We start from the raw sequence: 16,114 nt of genomic DNA, 5'->3' as shown, positions 1-16,114 counted from the left end.
GTAATTGGGGATTATATGCCTACTGTAATGATTATTATGTCTTTGTTTATTCATTATGTTTCAAAGTTGATTTATTGTTTTGAAATCTGTCGCTTCTGCTGCCCTAGTGTGGTAAGGCCTAGCCAAGTGGTTGAGGTCCTCCTTTTGCCTTACCTCAGGGCTTGCCCTGAGTATGTGTGATGCCCAAACAAAAATATTAAAACAAAAACTGACAAGATGGGAATGTTGCCATTAGGCATCCAGACTCTCATTCAGTAAAAGCGCCAATCATAAAACCTGTGCCACAATCTACGTTTTATATGAGGCATAGGCAGCATCACGGGAAACACCGTTTTCATGTGCTGGTCTCATAAAAAGCCTCTTGGAACTTTGCTGAAGAGCCATGATGAGCACAAGTTGTCATAAGCAAAAATGTGGCAACTGCTCATGGCGAGCTCAGGTCATCTTAATTAAGTTATTTAGGGGTTAAAACTCCGATGTCACCACATACCAAAAACGGGTTTCGGCCTAGTTTGGTTTAGGGGTATCTTATAAGCCACAAACAGATTCTCAATGCTATTAACCATGGTTGACTAATAAATGCAGTACACTGCCATTGCATTCGTGTAAGCGCGGTACCTGAAAATCCATCTGCATGCGTCTTCGTGCAGAGGGCCATGTCGGCTCTGAAGTACACAGTCCTCTTCCTAGTGGTGGCTGGCGTGCTGCTCACAATTGGGTGAGTACCATGCACTTAGTAGCGGTTATCTTCAGTTGACTTCTTCACAGCTTCACAATTAAAGCGGGACAAATTTAGAATTGCATTGGGAGGTTGCTTACTCTACTTCGACCGGGACAACAGCCACAATGCATACGAGGACACGCGAACCAAGAGAAATTTTTGGGGCGTACGCCATCTGCCATAAAAGCCAGACTTGCTTGAGTGCACCTGCCGTCAATCGACCTAACAAAAAAAAAAGCGTCTAGTTTTGTGTATACAGTAGACTCTCATTAAACAGAACATAAAGGGACCAGGAGAATGTATTTCATTTAACGGAAGTTTCGTTCACTGAGAGGTGGACAGGCTTGCAGAATCGAGGCAGTAAACCATTCGTCCTGGAGGTGGTTGCTCCATTTAAGAGCACAGGTTTCCGTTTACTGAGAGTGTACCGTACTACAAGTACATCCCCTTGTTAGTTCACGTATGTGTTCATGTAGACTCTGTCACATTTTAATCACACAGTTTTTCAAGAAGTTCAGTATTATGTATCAACGAGCTCACTCCAGGGCCCTTCCTCTACTGTTCACAAGTCGCTACACAATACCTACGTCATAGATGCAGACAGGTGCATGGAGGTTCTCTATTAATCGTCATAGTAGCAATACAGTATAAGAAGCTACTGTAGTGCTCTTTAATTTAGTGTACTTCTTTCACTGTAAACTAGCAATTTGTCACTATGTCAGGTGCAATATTGCAGAAGGGTTGCAAGATTGTAGGCACCTGTATAGTCATGCAAAGGGAGGGGGATCAAGGGGGTGGCCGCTCACGTCCTAGGGGCACATGGAGGCCACTGAAACGGACCTTACTTACCTATGAGTACCTGTATAAATAAGACATCTAAAAGAGACAGGAAATCTGCAATATCAAGGCAGTGAGACTTGACATTTCTTCACAAATTCAAATATACAGATGCATGTTGTAAATAGCACCATTACAGTCAAATGAAATGCAGACCACCCATATCAAACACGTTCATTTAGAGCCACTTTGCAAAGAAAACTTTAGCAGTAATACTGTAGAGCACCACTCTAATAGCCTTCTCTGTTTTCATTTCCCTTTTTTTTCCTCTCTCATGAATGCCTTATATGAACATGATTTTCTGGTAAGAGAGTTATATTCATGTAAGTTACGTCATTTCCTTGCCAGAGAATGTTATTCATATTGGTTCAAGATAATCAAGGAGAAGTTAGCTCTGCCACACTTCGGAACTTTGAGTGTAGTTTTACAAGGTGTATAGATGTCTCCGTGTAGGTTGAGTGGTTGCATGCATGGCACTGGTTTATTAGACTTGTAGAGTGCACTGCGAAGTTTAAAGGGGTTGTAAAACACTCCTTGGCTTTTATGGGGAGTATCGTAATCATGGGTGACGTTTTTTTGTTTTTGTTTTATTCTTGGCACATTTTTCTCCCAATTGCATTCACTCTCTTAAGAATCAGCCTGGGCATCCTTTTGAGGTAGTAAGATTTATCGCGTAGGCGAGACTTGTGTACATGTTGCATAAGCAGTGTAGATACTGTCGCCAAGTGTTGATTCAGTTTCGGTGACTGCATCGACGTGCAGGGCAGTGATTCCGCTGAGGCAGGCTCCACCGAGCAACAGCACGGAGTGGGACAAGATCCGTTTCCTTGTGGATGAACTGGCTGCTAGCCGTGAGTGTCACTGCAATTGCATCCCGTCTGTGCCCGAGTGATGTGAGGTTTTGCAGTCCAAGCGTAAACCAAGATGGAGCAGTAGTGTCATGCCATGTGCACTTCTGCGTTGTTGTGATGATGAAAAATAAGCCCAATATGAAGTAAAGGTTAAGGAACACATTCTCTGTTGAGTGACCTTGTGCCCTACGAAACAACAAACACAGTACGACAATAGTGGCAGGCTCAGTCTTCAAAAAGTTGATTCATGGGCTGTGGGGCCTTGAAAAGGCGAGAGCGCCACCCTCTTGGAGGGAACGGACACAGTAAACGCGGGTTCGAACTAACCAAACAACACACATTTATTTTAACTGCTTTTAGAATGATGGTATTGTCAGCTGAACTATTATAACATCATCAATTGGGATCAACATGCTAAAACAGCCTTACACAAAATTACGTAACACTCAACAACATCAACACAATAACCCACCCAAGACAGCAGCACCAATACTTGACTCACCACGAGGGCCCACCGCAGACAGCCTGCGGTGCCACCACGCGCCAAAGAGGACCGCTCATATCTTGGGCGTCGCCCCCAGGCCTACTGCCAGATGTCACTGCTGGTGCTACATACTAACCATGATGATGATAGTGGTGATAAACGCTCGCGAGCACGACGCCCCCTACCGCATGGTATTTGGGAATTGGAAATGCAGCCTATGCGCGAAATACATGCGCCATGAGACACAAACAACTTTTCAGGGGGTGTTAGCCCCCCCGCAGGGTGAAACGTCAAAAAGTTCTCGAAATCCAGCGACGGAAAAAGTAAGAGTGTGCATGGGAATGTGGTGTTATACAAGAATGATAAAAACTTACCATAATAAAAATACAGCTGCGCATCATAAAAATAAAAGGAAAACACGTGTAATGCATATTTAATACAGTGATCCAAAAGGTGTTTTACGTGTATGTTCTTAACACTAATAGCAGCTAGGCTATTACTTATTTACATTGTGATAACTGGCAGTTTCTTACCATATATTCACGCGTATAACCCGCACCAAGAATCCGAAAACTTTCAGTGGCCAAGGGGGAGTGTGGAAATATGCGAGGTTTTTTTCTATAGTGTTGTTTCACAGCAGTGCGTGTTGTGCCATGAAGCTTCGTAACAATGTAGCGAAGGCTGCAGAGGCGGTTTCTGCAAATTCATGTTGCTCAGCAAGTAATACGGCAGCTTGTGGCCTATTTTAATTTAGTTCCTTGCATCTTTGAAGCATTTATAGAAATGTTTGGTGAGAGGCAATTCGATTGTTCATTCTAAGCCTCACTGCGACATTACAAGTATGTTTTCGGACGTTTGCGACCGCACAGTGACTCTTCGCCACTCTCCACGTACTCTTAGGCCACGGTGCCATGTTTAACTTGGAAAAGGGCTTGCTGAAATGGTGGTGCTGGTCTAAGAAATAAAAAGAAAAGGGAGGCATTCTGCAAAGTGAACAATACCTGTATCTTACCTACGACTTCTTGCAACATTTTGAGTTCCATAATAAATAATGCAGTATTTATTTCAGCTAGGCAAATTAGATATTATCGATATATTTAAGTACTACTTTTCGTGCAGTAGCAGGCATGCATTTTGGTTCTGTTGCTTCGACGGTGCTGTCAAGAAAAAGTTGTCACCGAGATAGAGCTCTTTTTACCTCACTCATATCACTAGTTCTCCACATCTCGGCCTGTTCGCGAAGCCTAACTCTATCTGTCCTGTTACCATGAGTAGAGTCCAGCGGCAGTCTTTCACCGCACATCAAAAGCCTAAGGGGGGACATGGTGTGTGGAGATATTTTCTGTATTTGTAGACCAAACTTGATGAAACTATACATGCTTATGTAGTTTATCCTGCTGATTTCAAATATGCAAAATTTTTCATTGTAGGTCAATTAATTTAGAAGATACACAATGCTTCCACTCTATTGTTTTCGGAGACAATAGAAAAGAAAGTGTTATAAAAAAGTAAATATTATTGCATACCTAGACAGTGCAATTAGAAATAAGTGCAATGCTGCAAGCAGATTTCAAATTAAAGAAGAACTAGTGATTCTGCAGATGATGAAAGTTGAGGAGTCATGTCATGGCTATCACATACAAAGAAATTTAATACCTTCTAAATTTATAAGGGCAGCAAATGGAAATTCTGCTCTCAGCACTTTGTAATGCACTGATTGGGCTTTACGTTAATGAAAAAATTATTGTTCTAGCTGTTCTATATTGCAAGATATCAACCCGAGGAACTAGTAAAGTCACCAAAAAGCGTGTTTTCAGAAAACTGAAAAAAAGAAATAAAACTCATTCATTTACATACCTGCACTTGAAAATGCTCAGTATGCACCGGGCATGTAGTCCTTTTGACTATGAGTCCCTGTGTGGCACTTTTTCAGGGATTGGTGCATGTTCTCTGTTGCTTGTCACTTCTTGACTGATGCTGCCGTGCGTCGTCGATCCTTTTCATCCATGCGGCTGCGGCTTTGCCAGCTGGGGTTTAGGCTCAGCTCTTTAATAATGTCTTCTGATGCCTTTTTATTGCCTGCATTGAACATCACTGCTTCTGCCACAGCTGCCTCCACCGTGAATAGCGAAGCATGTCGCTCCTTTGGTGCCAGCGCCCAGATCATTGAATGTAGACATTCGTTGTTATTTTGGGTTTTCCCTCGCTGGCATCGTTGCAACAGCTTTCTGTCTGACAAGCGCTCATAAATGGGAAGTAAGGCTTGGCAGACATGTGGAGGAAGCTTTTGACCATGTTTGGAAATGGGCTCCCCTTTGGCCTTTGCCGCATTTTGTTTGCACCAGGAATTTGGACCAGGTGGGCACAGAGTGTGGTTTGCCACATCATTATTGGACATGATGTGATGATAAGTGGCCATCACTGCTGTGTGCATAGCATCACCACTGTGTGTCAACATCACCACTGTGTGTCTTCAGAGCCCACCCATAATTATTGGTGTGCTTGGAGATCAGGTCTTCTGTCAAGCGGCCCTTTTCCCCAAGGCTCTCAAGGCCAGGGCCTTTGTGTTTTGCAATGAAGTTGCGCAAAGCTGTGCCCATACACTTTTGGACATGAATAATGCAGTCCTTTTTTTTTCATTGGTAAATACCCATAAACCTTATCTTCTTGTAGCGCAAGGTAACTGCGGCTGTCCCCGTCGCAAAGCACTGTGATGTAGCACAGGTTGTGTTGCTCAAGTGACCTCCTGAAGAGGATGAGGGCAGCCTCAACCTCCATTTCCCCAGCCTTCTTGTCGCTGTTTTTCTGACACTGGTGATGTTCCTTCCACGCTGCATCAGAAGGGTCACCTTCCTTTGGGCCCGACTCGCATCCAGCACAAAAGTTGCTCAAAACAACGAAGTCAAGCACCAGCGCGCTGAACAATTCTATGACAGTGCCAAGACCGATACGCGACGAATGACCGCGAGTCATCCATGACCCATCAAATGACACCGCGATGTTTCCCATGTGGCCTATATTAAGTTCGGCATAAAGTTCGCGAATTGACTGCGCGCAGTCGCTCGTCAAATTGCGTGCAGCACGATCGGCCGCGGGTGCCAACTTCATCTTCACATAGTGTTGCCACATTTTTGTGTGAAGACCTCGACAGCTGATGCCCATCAACGAGAACACATCATTCAGCGCGGTCTGTCTGTTCCCCATGGCCTGCATGGCATGCGCGGCCGAAACGTTCACAGAAAAAGGTTTCATGCGTTCATCGCTACGTAAGCGCGCCGAGCTCCACAACGACGCAATATCCCCACAGGTCGAACACACAAAACGCAACTTCACGGGGAGTCCGAATTCTCGGTCGTCGCGGACAATCTGCAGTTCTCTCTTGCATGCCTTGCACTTGGCAAATGCCAACAAAGCGCTGTTCACTGTGTCCAAATCTATAACTGTGAACGTGGTTCCATCAGGCGGCTGAGCTGCTTCGTCGGCACCGTCAACCACGAATGCGCGTTTCCGCTCCGTCGCTGCAGCGGACGACAACTCCGATAACTTATCTTCTGCTTTAGTTCGCTCCTCTTCAAAGTCATATTGCTGCCGATAGATAGTATCTAGACGCACACGACCACTGCTCGAAGGCTCCACGGGTGACGGACTTTGCCATGGGGCGCGGAGAGTGTAGCGTCTCGGGGGTTCGCTGTATCACGGAGCACTTCTTGAAATTTGCTACTAGCGTCCTTCGCACCTTTTTTGCACCAAACTTGTGCCGCGTGCGGAATTCGCGCTCAGGATTTGACATCGTGAAACTTCTCCGCTGACACTGAGGCAAAATGGTGCGCATGGACGCGCGCCTCAATACCCGGAGCAGACGAAGCCAGGAGCCTCCACCAATTGGGAGGCAAGCTCAAGTCACGTGTGCGAAGTAGCGAATAGAAAGGCGCTGTGATACTTCTTTTTGCCGCTCATTTTACAAGCTGCCAATGGTTGAATTAGACCCATTTTGACGGGAATTCGAAGGCGAAAGACTGCTCTCTCAAATGAGACCAAGCTGGCCGCGCTGGCACACATGAAAGGGCAGGGGCGTGTCACGGAAAATGTGCGATTTCAACGTCGATATGGCTCAGATTTAGCTAGAAAGCTCCGTATAAAGGGTCTTAGCGGCTAAAATAAAGATATTGTTGGCATGAAATTCACTATATAAGTGCACTAGTAGCTGTAGATTTCAAAAATGCAATAAAAAAACCGAGTTCTTTCGCGATTTTTCGGTCTCCACAACCCCTGTCCCCCCTTAAGATCATCGCCACTGTCGAGGAATTCGTCAGTGGAAAGACGGCACGATGTGGGCGAATCTTGCGTGCCCCAGAAGAGAAAAAAAGAAATCCTACAAGTTGCTGCACCGCGACCATAGGTCCCTTCGTGGCCCCAAGACCGGTGCCTCTCCTGAGGCAGAGGTGCAGCTAGTCAAGTTCATCGAAGATGTGAGAAGCAGGGGTCATGCCGTATCGACAGAGATGGCACAAGTGGAAGCGCGACGATTGTCAAAAGAGCTAGGCCTACCTCATGAATTCCATGTAAGCCGCAGATGGCTGCACTGCTTTTTGATGGCTGTACAGCCTTTTCTGTATATCAAATGTGCTGGCAGTATGCGAGGATTTTTTTTTTCTCAGGGAACTGAAAGTGGGGTTGTGGATTATATGCAGGGGTGGGTTGTACGCATGAAAACACAGTATGTGTATTGGTTATATGGAGGTTCATCTGTGGGCATTTGCCCTCAAGTACTCTTGCAAGTGTTTTTTTTTTTAAATCTGTTCCTATGAACAGATTGCACTGCTGCACCTTCTCGGGTAGCTTTCTGGAAGGCATGCGAATTACCTGAATGATAAACTGAGATACGCAGGTATCCGTAGATACCAAGATAGCAGATTAACGAAGCCAAGTGAGAATAGTGACATGGTGTATATTCGGACGTATTCGGGATGCACATGCATTTAAAATCTGTATACGGCACTATCTTCTCTATTCCTCAGTGGTGGTGACATTCACCCACTGAGCAAATAGTCGCAGGATTGATGCCTCACAGTCATGACATTTCGATGGAGGGCTAAAAAAAAATCTCATGTACTTAAATTTAGGAACACTTAAGAAGCCATTGTTAGCTCGGATATCATCAAATAGTCCCCACGAAGAAATTTTTCATAAGGAAGTTATGAGGCTCTAAGCTTCACAATTCATTTCTTTTTGTTCATAGGCAGCATTTAAGTTGAGATTTGTTATAGCTTCAGTTAGGTACATATTATTGGACAGTAAAAAGAAAGACGATATTTTTTGTACTACTAAATTACTTTTTTATCATACTGAAATCGGCATGCTTGCTGTAAAAAGACTCTTGGTAAGTGCAGAAACAAGATTCCCACACCGTCAAAAAATTCCCACATTATCATAAAATTTGACTGAATCCACGAGGGCCCACGTAGCTCCTAACTGGTAAAGTTAGCTATCCTCTGAGGGGGCTATAAACCTAGCATGCCAAGTTTCAGGAAATTTAGTCTAGCCAATGTCACCAAAGTATTAAGAATAAACTTTGAAATCCGTAACATCGTGCATGGAGATTTCGATGTAAAATTAAAAAATAAATTTTTGGCCTTGACTTTCTCCTCTAATAATAAGCTTAGATGGTGAAATCAGCATGGTTAATCCTTTCAAAGCAAAATTTGTCAATCTAAAGCCATTCATTGTTTTGCTTTTGTGTACTTTTAGTGCCTATGAATTGATCTCTGAAAGGGTGCGTGATGTGTTTCTCACGAGCTATTCAGGTGGCGAGGACTCCCTCAGGTTCCTGCTGTCACTCTTTGTGCTGTTCGGCATGTTCCTGCTTATAGTCTACACGGTCAGTAATGTTCCACTCTGCGCTACAGTGTCATGCACATTGGCTGGTTTTGAGTACTTACACGATCATTCAATTCACAAGCTTTCATTGGTAGTTAGAAAGTGGTGGAGCGTTGGTTACTGTGCTAGTTAGCAACTCCTGTCAACAGCGTTTGCTGACAGTAAAAACAAGAGAAGTGATAGTATAAGTTATGAAATGTAATTCAGATATGTACATTTGTACTCTTGTGTTGTGCTTGCACTGGGGATTTCTTGTCTTGAAACAGAGTTTGGTGTATCCACCTGTCAACTTTTTATCTGTTTCATTGACAACCTGTTGACATTGTTGAGTACTTATGTCATTATCATGTTGTCATCAGGTTGCCTGCTCAGTTTTAGCCTGATGCTTGTATATCTGGCAGACAGTTTCTGAGCTGTTATCTACTAGCATCAATCAGGATTTAAATACTTGTGCACATGTTGTCCGAAATTACTGCATACCTAAAACTCATGGCAACTCCTCAAGAGGAAGGTACATAACAGCGGTATCTTGCCGGTACTTAGCTACAGAGCAGAAACCTGGAGACTTACAAAGAGGGTTCAGCTTCAATTGAGGACGACGCAGTGAGCAATGGAAAGAAAAATGATAGGTGTAACCTTAAGAGACAAGAAGAGAGCAGAGTGGATTAGGGAACAAACGGGGGTTAAGGATATAATAGTTGAAATCAAGAAGAGGAAATGGACATGGGCCGGGCATGTAGCGCGTAGACAGGATGACCGCTGGTCATTAAGGGTAACTGACTGAATTCCCAGAGAAGGCAAGCGGGTTAGGGGGAGACAGAAGGTTAGGTGGGCAGATGAGATTAAGAAGTTTGCGGGTATAAATTGGCAGCAGCAAGCACAGGACCGGGTTAACTGGTGGAACATGGGAGAGGCCTTTGTCCTGCAGTGGACGTAGTAAGACTGATGATGATGATGATTAAAACTCATGAAGTCTGTTTCACATTGGTTAAAATCCCGAGCCAGTGAACCCCCAACTCCACGATGAAGTGTGATCGATCAAAATTTGGAGCAGAGGCGCTTGCTCGGCCATGGATTGTAATTCAAGATGGAGGTGAGAGCGCCACCTAAAATAAAGAATGCTCGCCCATGTTTCTAATTAAATGCTTTATTGAGTATGCATTTATTTGCTGTTTTGATTCGCCCTTGTTGGGTAAACAAAACCAGTGATTAAAGCAGTGAAGTGGTGGAAGGGGTGAAGGGGCCGTGTACTCCAAATCTCCCTAACATGAGAGGGGAGTGCTCGCTTGAGTACGGCCACTTGGTCGGGATTTTGCGGCACCTTTTAGATGCGGAGCAGCTCTTTCACTAGCCTGTGTAATGCTGTGTGTCCGTGTCTCCATGCCAACGCACAGCACTGCACTCCCCTAGCCGCAGGTCTTGGGGCAGTGCCAAGTAGGTCACGCCTTCCCTCGTAGTGCAAGGCGACGTCTCTCTCCCTAGCCTGTCACGCGCTCGCCGTGTGTCACCTCTCGCTTCACCCTCTTCACCGCTCGCAATGTTCGAACGCACATCGAATGAACACTCTTTTGGCTCGTTTATCTGCAATGGAGAGGCCGCTCCTATGCCCACTGAAACATGGGCCAAAGTGATTTGGCCTAACCCGGTTATCGCCGGTGTTGCGTGGGTTACCAAAGCCAATCGCTTTCGCGAATGGCGACGTCACGCCTGCAACACCGGTGCGGCGCAAGCCAAGGAAACCGGACGCAAGCATTGGCAGCGGAAGACCAATGACACCAACGAGGCGCGAGTCAAAAACGCTGATCGTGTCCGTGTGCAATGCTGCTGCTTCACATCCCGTCAGGGTTCCCTTCAGGAAGATGGTGCATAATTGGAGAGTTGGTAGTCTTGGAGATAATACATTCAAGTTTTTGACAGTCACTTATGTACGGAAGTTGTTTAAACTAAGATTTTGTAGCTGCTATTTGGTGTATGATGTCACAAGTTTGTGAGATGTTGAAGACTGAGACACACGGGAGAGTAAGAGAAGTGTGCTAAGATTGCTAACTTCATATGGCCCTTGTACTCAGTGGGCAGCTTTTGCATCCATTTTTCGTGGTGGCGTATATGAATTTTTTTTTAAGTACAACCAAGCCCAATGACAGCTGGCTTTGCAGTTTTCATATCACTAGCCGGCTTGTTTGTTTGGGGAGCCAGTAAGGTCAGGTCAGCTGCATTGTGGTGTGCAATAGATGTTCGTTCATACCACTTTGCCAGCAGCACTACCACCAATACCTGAGTCATCTATGCATTTTCCGACACAATGGATTCTTTCCTCATTCGCAAGTGTGCTTCTCTGCACTGCATATTTGGCTAAATAATGGTGGCACCTGTCATGCTTCAAGCGCCACACGGTCCTAGATGAACATGCTGGGGCATGTCTGTTATGAGTGTTTATATTAAAAGAAGCGACTTTATATTTAACATGTTATCGCATTAGCAAATTGGGCTTAAATAGGCCATCTGCTGTAAATGACCAGCCTCCATAAGTTGTTCAAACTGCATGGCAGGAAAGCTAACTTTACAATTTTGAAAAAAGTATATTAGGGCTCCTTTGGCTATTCCATAAACGCTCCCTTCCGTGACTGCGAAGGAGTTTTAAAGATCCTCCCGTGGCAGAAAAAAAAAACCCTGCAGCGAAAGCGATTATATATTGCTTCTTTTACCCTTTAAATGGCTTTAGCTGTCCAGGAGCACTTAGAGAGCACCAAAATTTGCACTCGCAGTCATCGGTAACATACTAACAATGAGAATACAGTTGAACCCCTTCATTAGAGACATGCACTGGGGAGAAATTCTTTTCTCTTATATGAGGTGTCTCTTATAAGCAGAGTTCACATATGCATTTTCTTATCAGCCCCTATTTCAATGTAGGCACACTGGTCTCTTATACCCGATTGTCTTTTATATCATTGTCTCTTAAAGGGGTTCGACTATAGGTGTAGTCACTAATGTGTTAAAGAACCCATCTGACCAAAATTATCATTAGCCCTTCACGACAGTGTCTCTTGTAGCCTTAGGGTTGCTTGGGGGTCATTAAACCGAATAACCAGCATCCGGGTGCAGGGCTTTGGGATGTCTGCGCTGCCCATGCGCCTAGTGCTGGGCGAGCGCAGCGCCGCCCGGGAAGTGGCCGACGTGGGCGAGCGGCGACGCGCCCTCCGCACCCAGCTGGACTCCCTGGCTCGGCACGGAGGCGGCTCCAATCGACAGCGCTCGGCCCGCCTTGAGGAGCAGCTGCACAGCCTGGACGAGCGTCAGCACCGCCTGGAGGATTTTCGCGATAGCTGCACCTACCGGCTGCGCTTCCTCATTCGGCCACTGCAGGTTAGTGTCCTCCAACGATGTCTGCCTGCTCTTTTTTTTCCTAATGAGGGCCAATTCTAGACAGCATCGTTGACAGTCTACACTGAAGACAGCATCGAGAGCCCATGTTGTTTGAGAAATGGAATGCATCTGGATGGCATCTACGTGACAAGATGCCCCCTTGCGTCAAGAAGAGAGAGCTAAAATGCAGAAACATAACTGTTATTTTATTAGGCTTATTTTTTGTTCAAGTCTAAGAAAAATTGAACGTTACATTGAGCATCTGGAGAAGCGTCTACTCATGTGCAGACGACCATTCCAGCGAGATGCAAGTTATACGATTCATTCTCTGGACAACCATTTTGTTTGGACAGCAAGGTAGCCTGCGCCATTTTTGTCTACGAAGCTGTCTTCTAGAAGCTGTCTATTTCGCCAGCTACGTGAGAATTGGAATGGGACTTGAGATGGCAGCCATCCACTTAGTTGTCTATTTAGTCGGCCGCAGTGAGTATTGATTGGGACACACCCGAGATTGATTGAGTCTTGATTGTGGAGACTGGGAAGATTGTGTTGCAAAACAGCATAACGTTGTTTCGGCTGTGAAATCTTTTCGATTCAAGTTATTGCCGATTAAAGTTGAGTAGCCGTGGTTAACACCTACCGTAATCAGCTGGGTTTCATGTGACCGCGTGTTTGTTTACTTATTAAGTGCAAATCGCTTTAGGAACCCGGGATGTCATGTGACGTCGTATGCAGTCATCGTATGATGACTTAGTTTGTCATAACACAGGCAAAGTCACGAATAGTATGGCCTGCTGTGACATATTGAGCACACACTCGTGCTAAAGCGAAGCCTTCTTCCCCTTGTACTTGAGCACCTTGACGGTGACATTAAGGCCACTTTATTGCCTCTGGCTGTTGTTGCTTGGCATAATGCAGGGAAAACTACATATATAAATTTAAAAACGAAAAAGTGAGTTATAAACAGCAATTCAAAAAAAGAAAGAAAAAATATAGGAAGAAAATCAAAAATAAAGAAGAAAGCACAGAAAAAGAAACTTCAGAAAGAGAAGAGGAAAGAAAAAAAGAAAAACAAAGAAGGCTGCCCAGCTCGCCTCTTCCTTCATGCTCAGCACCACGAAAGGCTAAAGCTGCCTTAATTTTTTTTATTTCACATCACTGAAGTATTACAGAGAGGAATTGTGTACATGTGTAAGATAACAACAAGAAGTGCTGAAAGGTGATTTACGAAGTGTATGCACTGTTCAAACCTGATGAGGGATGTCGTAAAGAACATCCTTCGATAATTTCGTGTAGAAGAAAGGTATTGTACACTACGTCTGTCGATGCTCTAGGTTACCGTATACAGTTCATCCTGCTTATGATGAACCTCCATATAATGAATTCCTCAATGTAACGAAGTTTCTATATTCCCGCCATTACTGCATAGAAGCACATGTATTTGCAACCTCTTTGTAACAAAGTGACAGAGACAACCTTGATAAACAAATTTTCGCCAGCACAATCTAGGAATTTTGCCTCACATTTTGTCATTTTGGCATGAGCATACATCTTCCCGCCGATGATGCGCGAAGCGGCGGCACGCATGTCGTGCTCATGGCCCGGCGATTCCCACGCGAAGGCACAAGGCAGGCGCAGCAGGCGGGCCTGCGCCTCACAAGCCGCTATTTTCACCGCGGGCAAATGTGTAGATGTGCCCTCCACCTTCCAAACCAAAAAAAAGAAAAGTACTTTTGCGTTGGCAGCGCCATGATTTCAGTTAGTATGTCGGGCTGCGCTGCATATGTAGGGCGCTTTACCGAATAGTTTTCCATGGTATTCCTGTCTTTTGCTCTTTGTTTTCAACGCCGTGTGTATGGTGTGGCCCCTGATGACGTTCAGATTTAATTTGTTTGTTTGTTTTTTAATGTGGACAACCGTGTTGTCACCATCGAGGGAATGTCAGATTAGGTGCTGATGGAAACTCTCCGACACCACGGTGACAATGGCAGATCTTCGGAGGTCAACTTGTCACGCGCTTCTGTCTTGCGGCGTGCGTTCGCGATTAACTCTGGCAACAACGCCGCGGCGCATTCAATACAATGCAGTGACTGTGATATCAACAAATTGTAATGTTATACAAGATAAGGCTGGCAGCCAACTCTTTTGAATCCTATTTCGAGGACCTCCTACAAAACATTGGTGTAAGCAAATACGGCTGCTCAACGGAAAAGTGCTCTTTTCACACAGTCTCTTCACCTTAAAGGGCACTGATGCTTGCGGAGATAGCACGAGTGCCAGCGATCGCAACCGCGCCATTAAAATCAAAGTTCACCATTGCTACTCGAGTGACCCCCCCCCACCTCCCCCTGTTTTCACGCTTGTTCAAGACGGGTAGTTTCCTTTCTGTTTGAGCATTCGACGGTAGTTCTAACACTCTGGGTGTGTGTGTGGGGGGGGGAGGGGTGTTATCGTATGTTCCTTCCAGGATAAAGAATAGCCGGCTCATTTGATCTCTGCTTACAGCACTCGTGCGCTTTTACCCGCTTCTAATGTTACAATGTGCTGGGGCATGTTATCGATTTGGACTTGTCACGGAACATGGTGATGACAGCGAAAACCCGCCGAGAGTGTACATACAATTTCTATCGAATTAATAACGCATTTTTTTACCGCCAAATAAGTGTTTTAGGTTAACTCGGCCTTCAGTTCCCCTTTTGTTTAATTTGCTTGTTTATTTTTCCAACTTTCCTACCGAACCTGCATATAACGAAATCCTCTTTATAACGACTTTTTTCGGCAATTTGTAAATTTCGTTATATCCAATTTTAACTGTATCATGTTTCATGTTGCATCATTTTCATTCAGTTTCAGCATTGGGAGGCAATCTCACTGTACTTAAAATACTGGCACCCATAACTATGGTCTCAGAATGCGGTGTCTGGTGACACGTTTCCTTGCAGATTGTGTTGGGAGTGGTGTTTGCTCTGCTGGGCTTGCTGCTGTGGACATCTCTTCTGCTCTCCAAGTGAGTACAGAACTTGTTAAAAAAAAAACATATATTGTCATAGCTGCTGCGTCCTCAAGCTGTGTAACGAATGTCACACTATTCAGTTTTGTCTTGGCTAAGTTGCACACATTGTCGACCTAGCTCAAAATGCTACATTGAATTCAGATGGTGTTTTGATCAGTTCCAATAGGGGATGTTATTTCGTTCTTATTTTGCATGAGACCACGAAGTCAGCTCAGCCAAGAGTAATCGCTGTCTTTTGCCCTGAGAATTTGCTTTATATGGTCTATCCATCCAACAGTGCTAACTAAGTTTTACGGTGTCAAACATTTCTTGAGCGTTTCACGTAATTGACTTTCCTGCTGAGATGCAGATTTGTTTTGCAGATTTCAGGTGGGATACTTGATCGTCCAGGCAAACTTCGTCGAAGTATTTGACTTTCCAACTCGGTCCAATGTGAAGTTTTAGGCAGTAATCGTAAAACCTCGAACTCCTAATATGGATAGTGCTTGGATAGTGTTCACATTAAGTGAGAAAAAGTTCTCATAATTCTAGCGAAAACGAGCTAGTATGAGCGTGTTTCACAGGTAAGGGGAAGGTGTGATTCTGTGGGCGGAGCTTACATCTGTTGTCAAAGCTCACAAAATGACTTGATGGACCGTGTCTCAGTATGAACACTGATTGCCCACACAGTGTAGACAAGGCGATGCACTCTCTGGGCTTTCACATGGGCTACTTGCTGGAACACCCTGAACTTCCGAATCCATTAGACGTGACGCTTGTGTGGCTGCAGCGATGGGGCGCCTCCATTCTGGACTCTGCGCTCATACTGGCTCTGCTACTGCTGCTCATCGCCTGCTCCACGTACGGCCTGCAGCGCATCGGCATCTGGTGCCTCTTTCTTCAGGTGGGCAAGAACTCTTGTGTGCGAGCGAGTTTACTTACTGTGTATTGGAATATAGTTGTCCTTTTGAGAAACACAATCAGTG

General features: G+C 44.9%; 1 protein-coding gene across 1 annotated transcript in view; it reads left to right on the top strand.

Moving 5' to 3' along the window:
- LOC119183124 (putative lysosomal cobalamin transporter) overlaps nucleotides 1-16,114 on the top strand; it is a 35,361-nt gene that overhangs the window by 8,776 nt on the left and 10,471 nt on the right. Inside the window, exons 4-9 of the mRNA XM_037433578.2 lie at nucleotides 651-718; nucleotides 2,321-2,409; nucleotides 8,698-8,771; nucleotides 11,876-12,136; nucleotides 15,079-15,143; nucleotides 15,819-16,032. Of these exons, the coding sequence (XP_037289475.1) occupies nucleotides 651-718; nucleotides 2,321-2,409; nucleotides 8,698-8,771; nucleotides 11,876-12,136; nucleotides 15,079-15,143; nucleotides 15,819-16,032 (771 nt within the window). The remainder of the gene's footprint in view (nucleotides 1-650; nucleotides 719-2,320; nucleotides 2,410-8,697; nucleotides 8,772-11,875; nucleotides 12,137-15,078; nucleotides 15,144-15,818; nucleotides 16,033-16,114) is intronic.

The sequence above is a fragment of the Rhipicephalus microplus genome, chromosome 9 (genome assembly GCF_043290135.1).
Source record: "Rhipicephalus microplus isolate Deutch F79 chromosome 9, USDA_Rmic, whole genome shotgun sequence".
In the NCBI taxonomy this organism is placed as follows: Eukaryota; Metazoa; Arthropoda; class Arachnida; order Ixodida; family Ixodidae; genus Rhipicephalus; species Rhipicephalus microplus.
The sequence above is the reverse complement of the archived record's forward strand: the minus strand, read 5'-3'. Positions and strand labels throughout refer to the sequence as shown.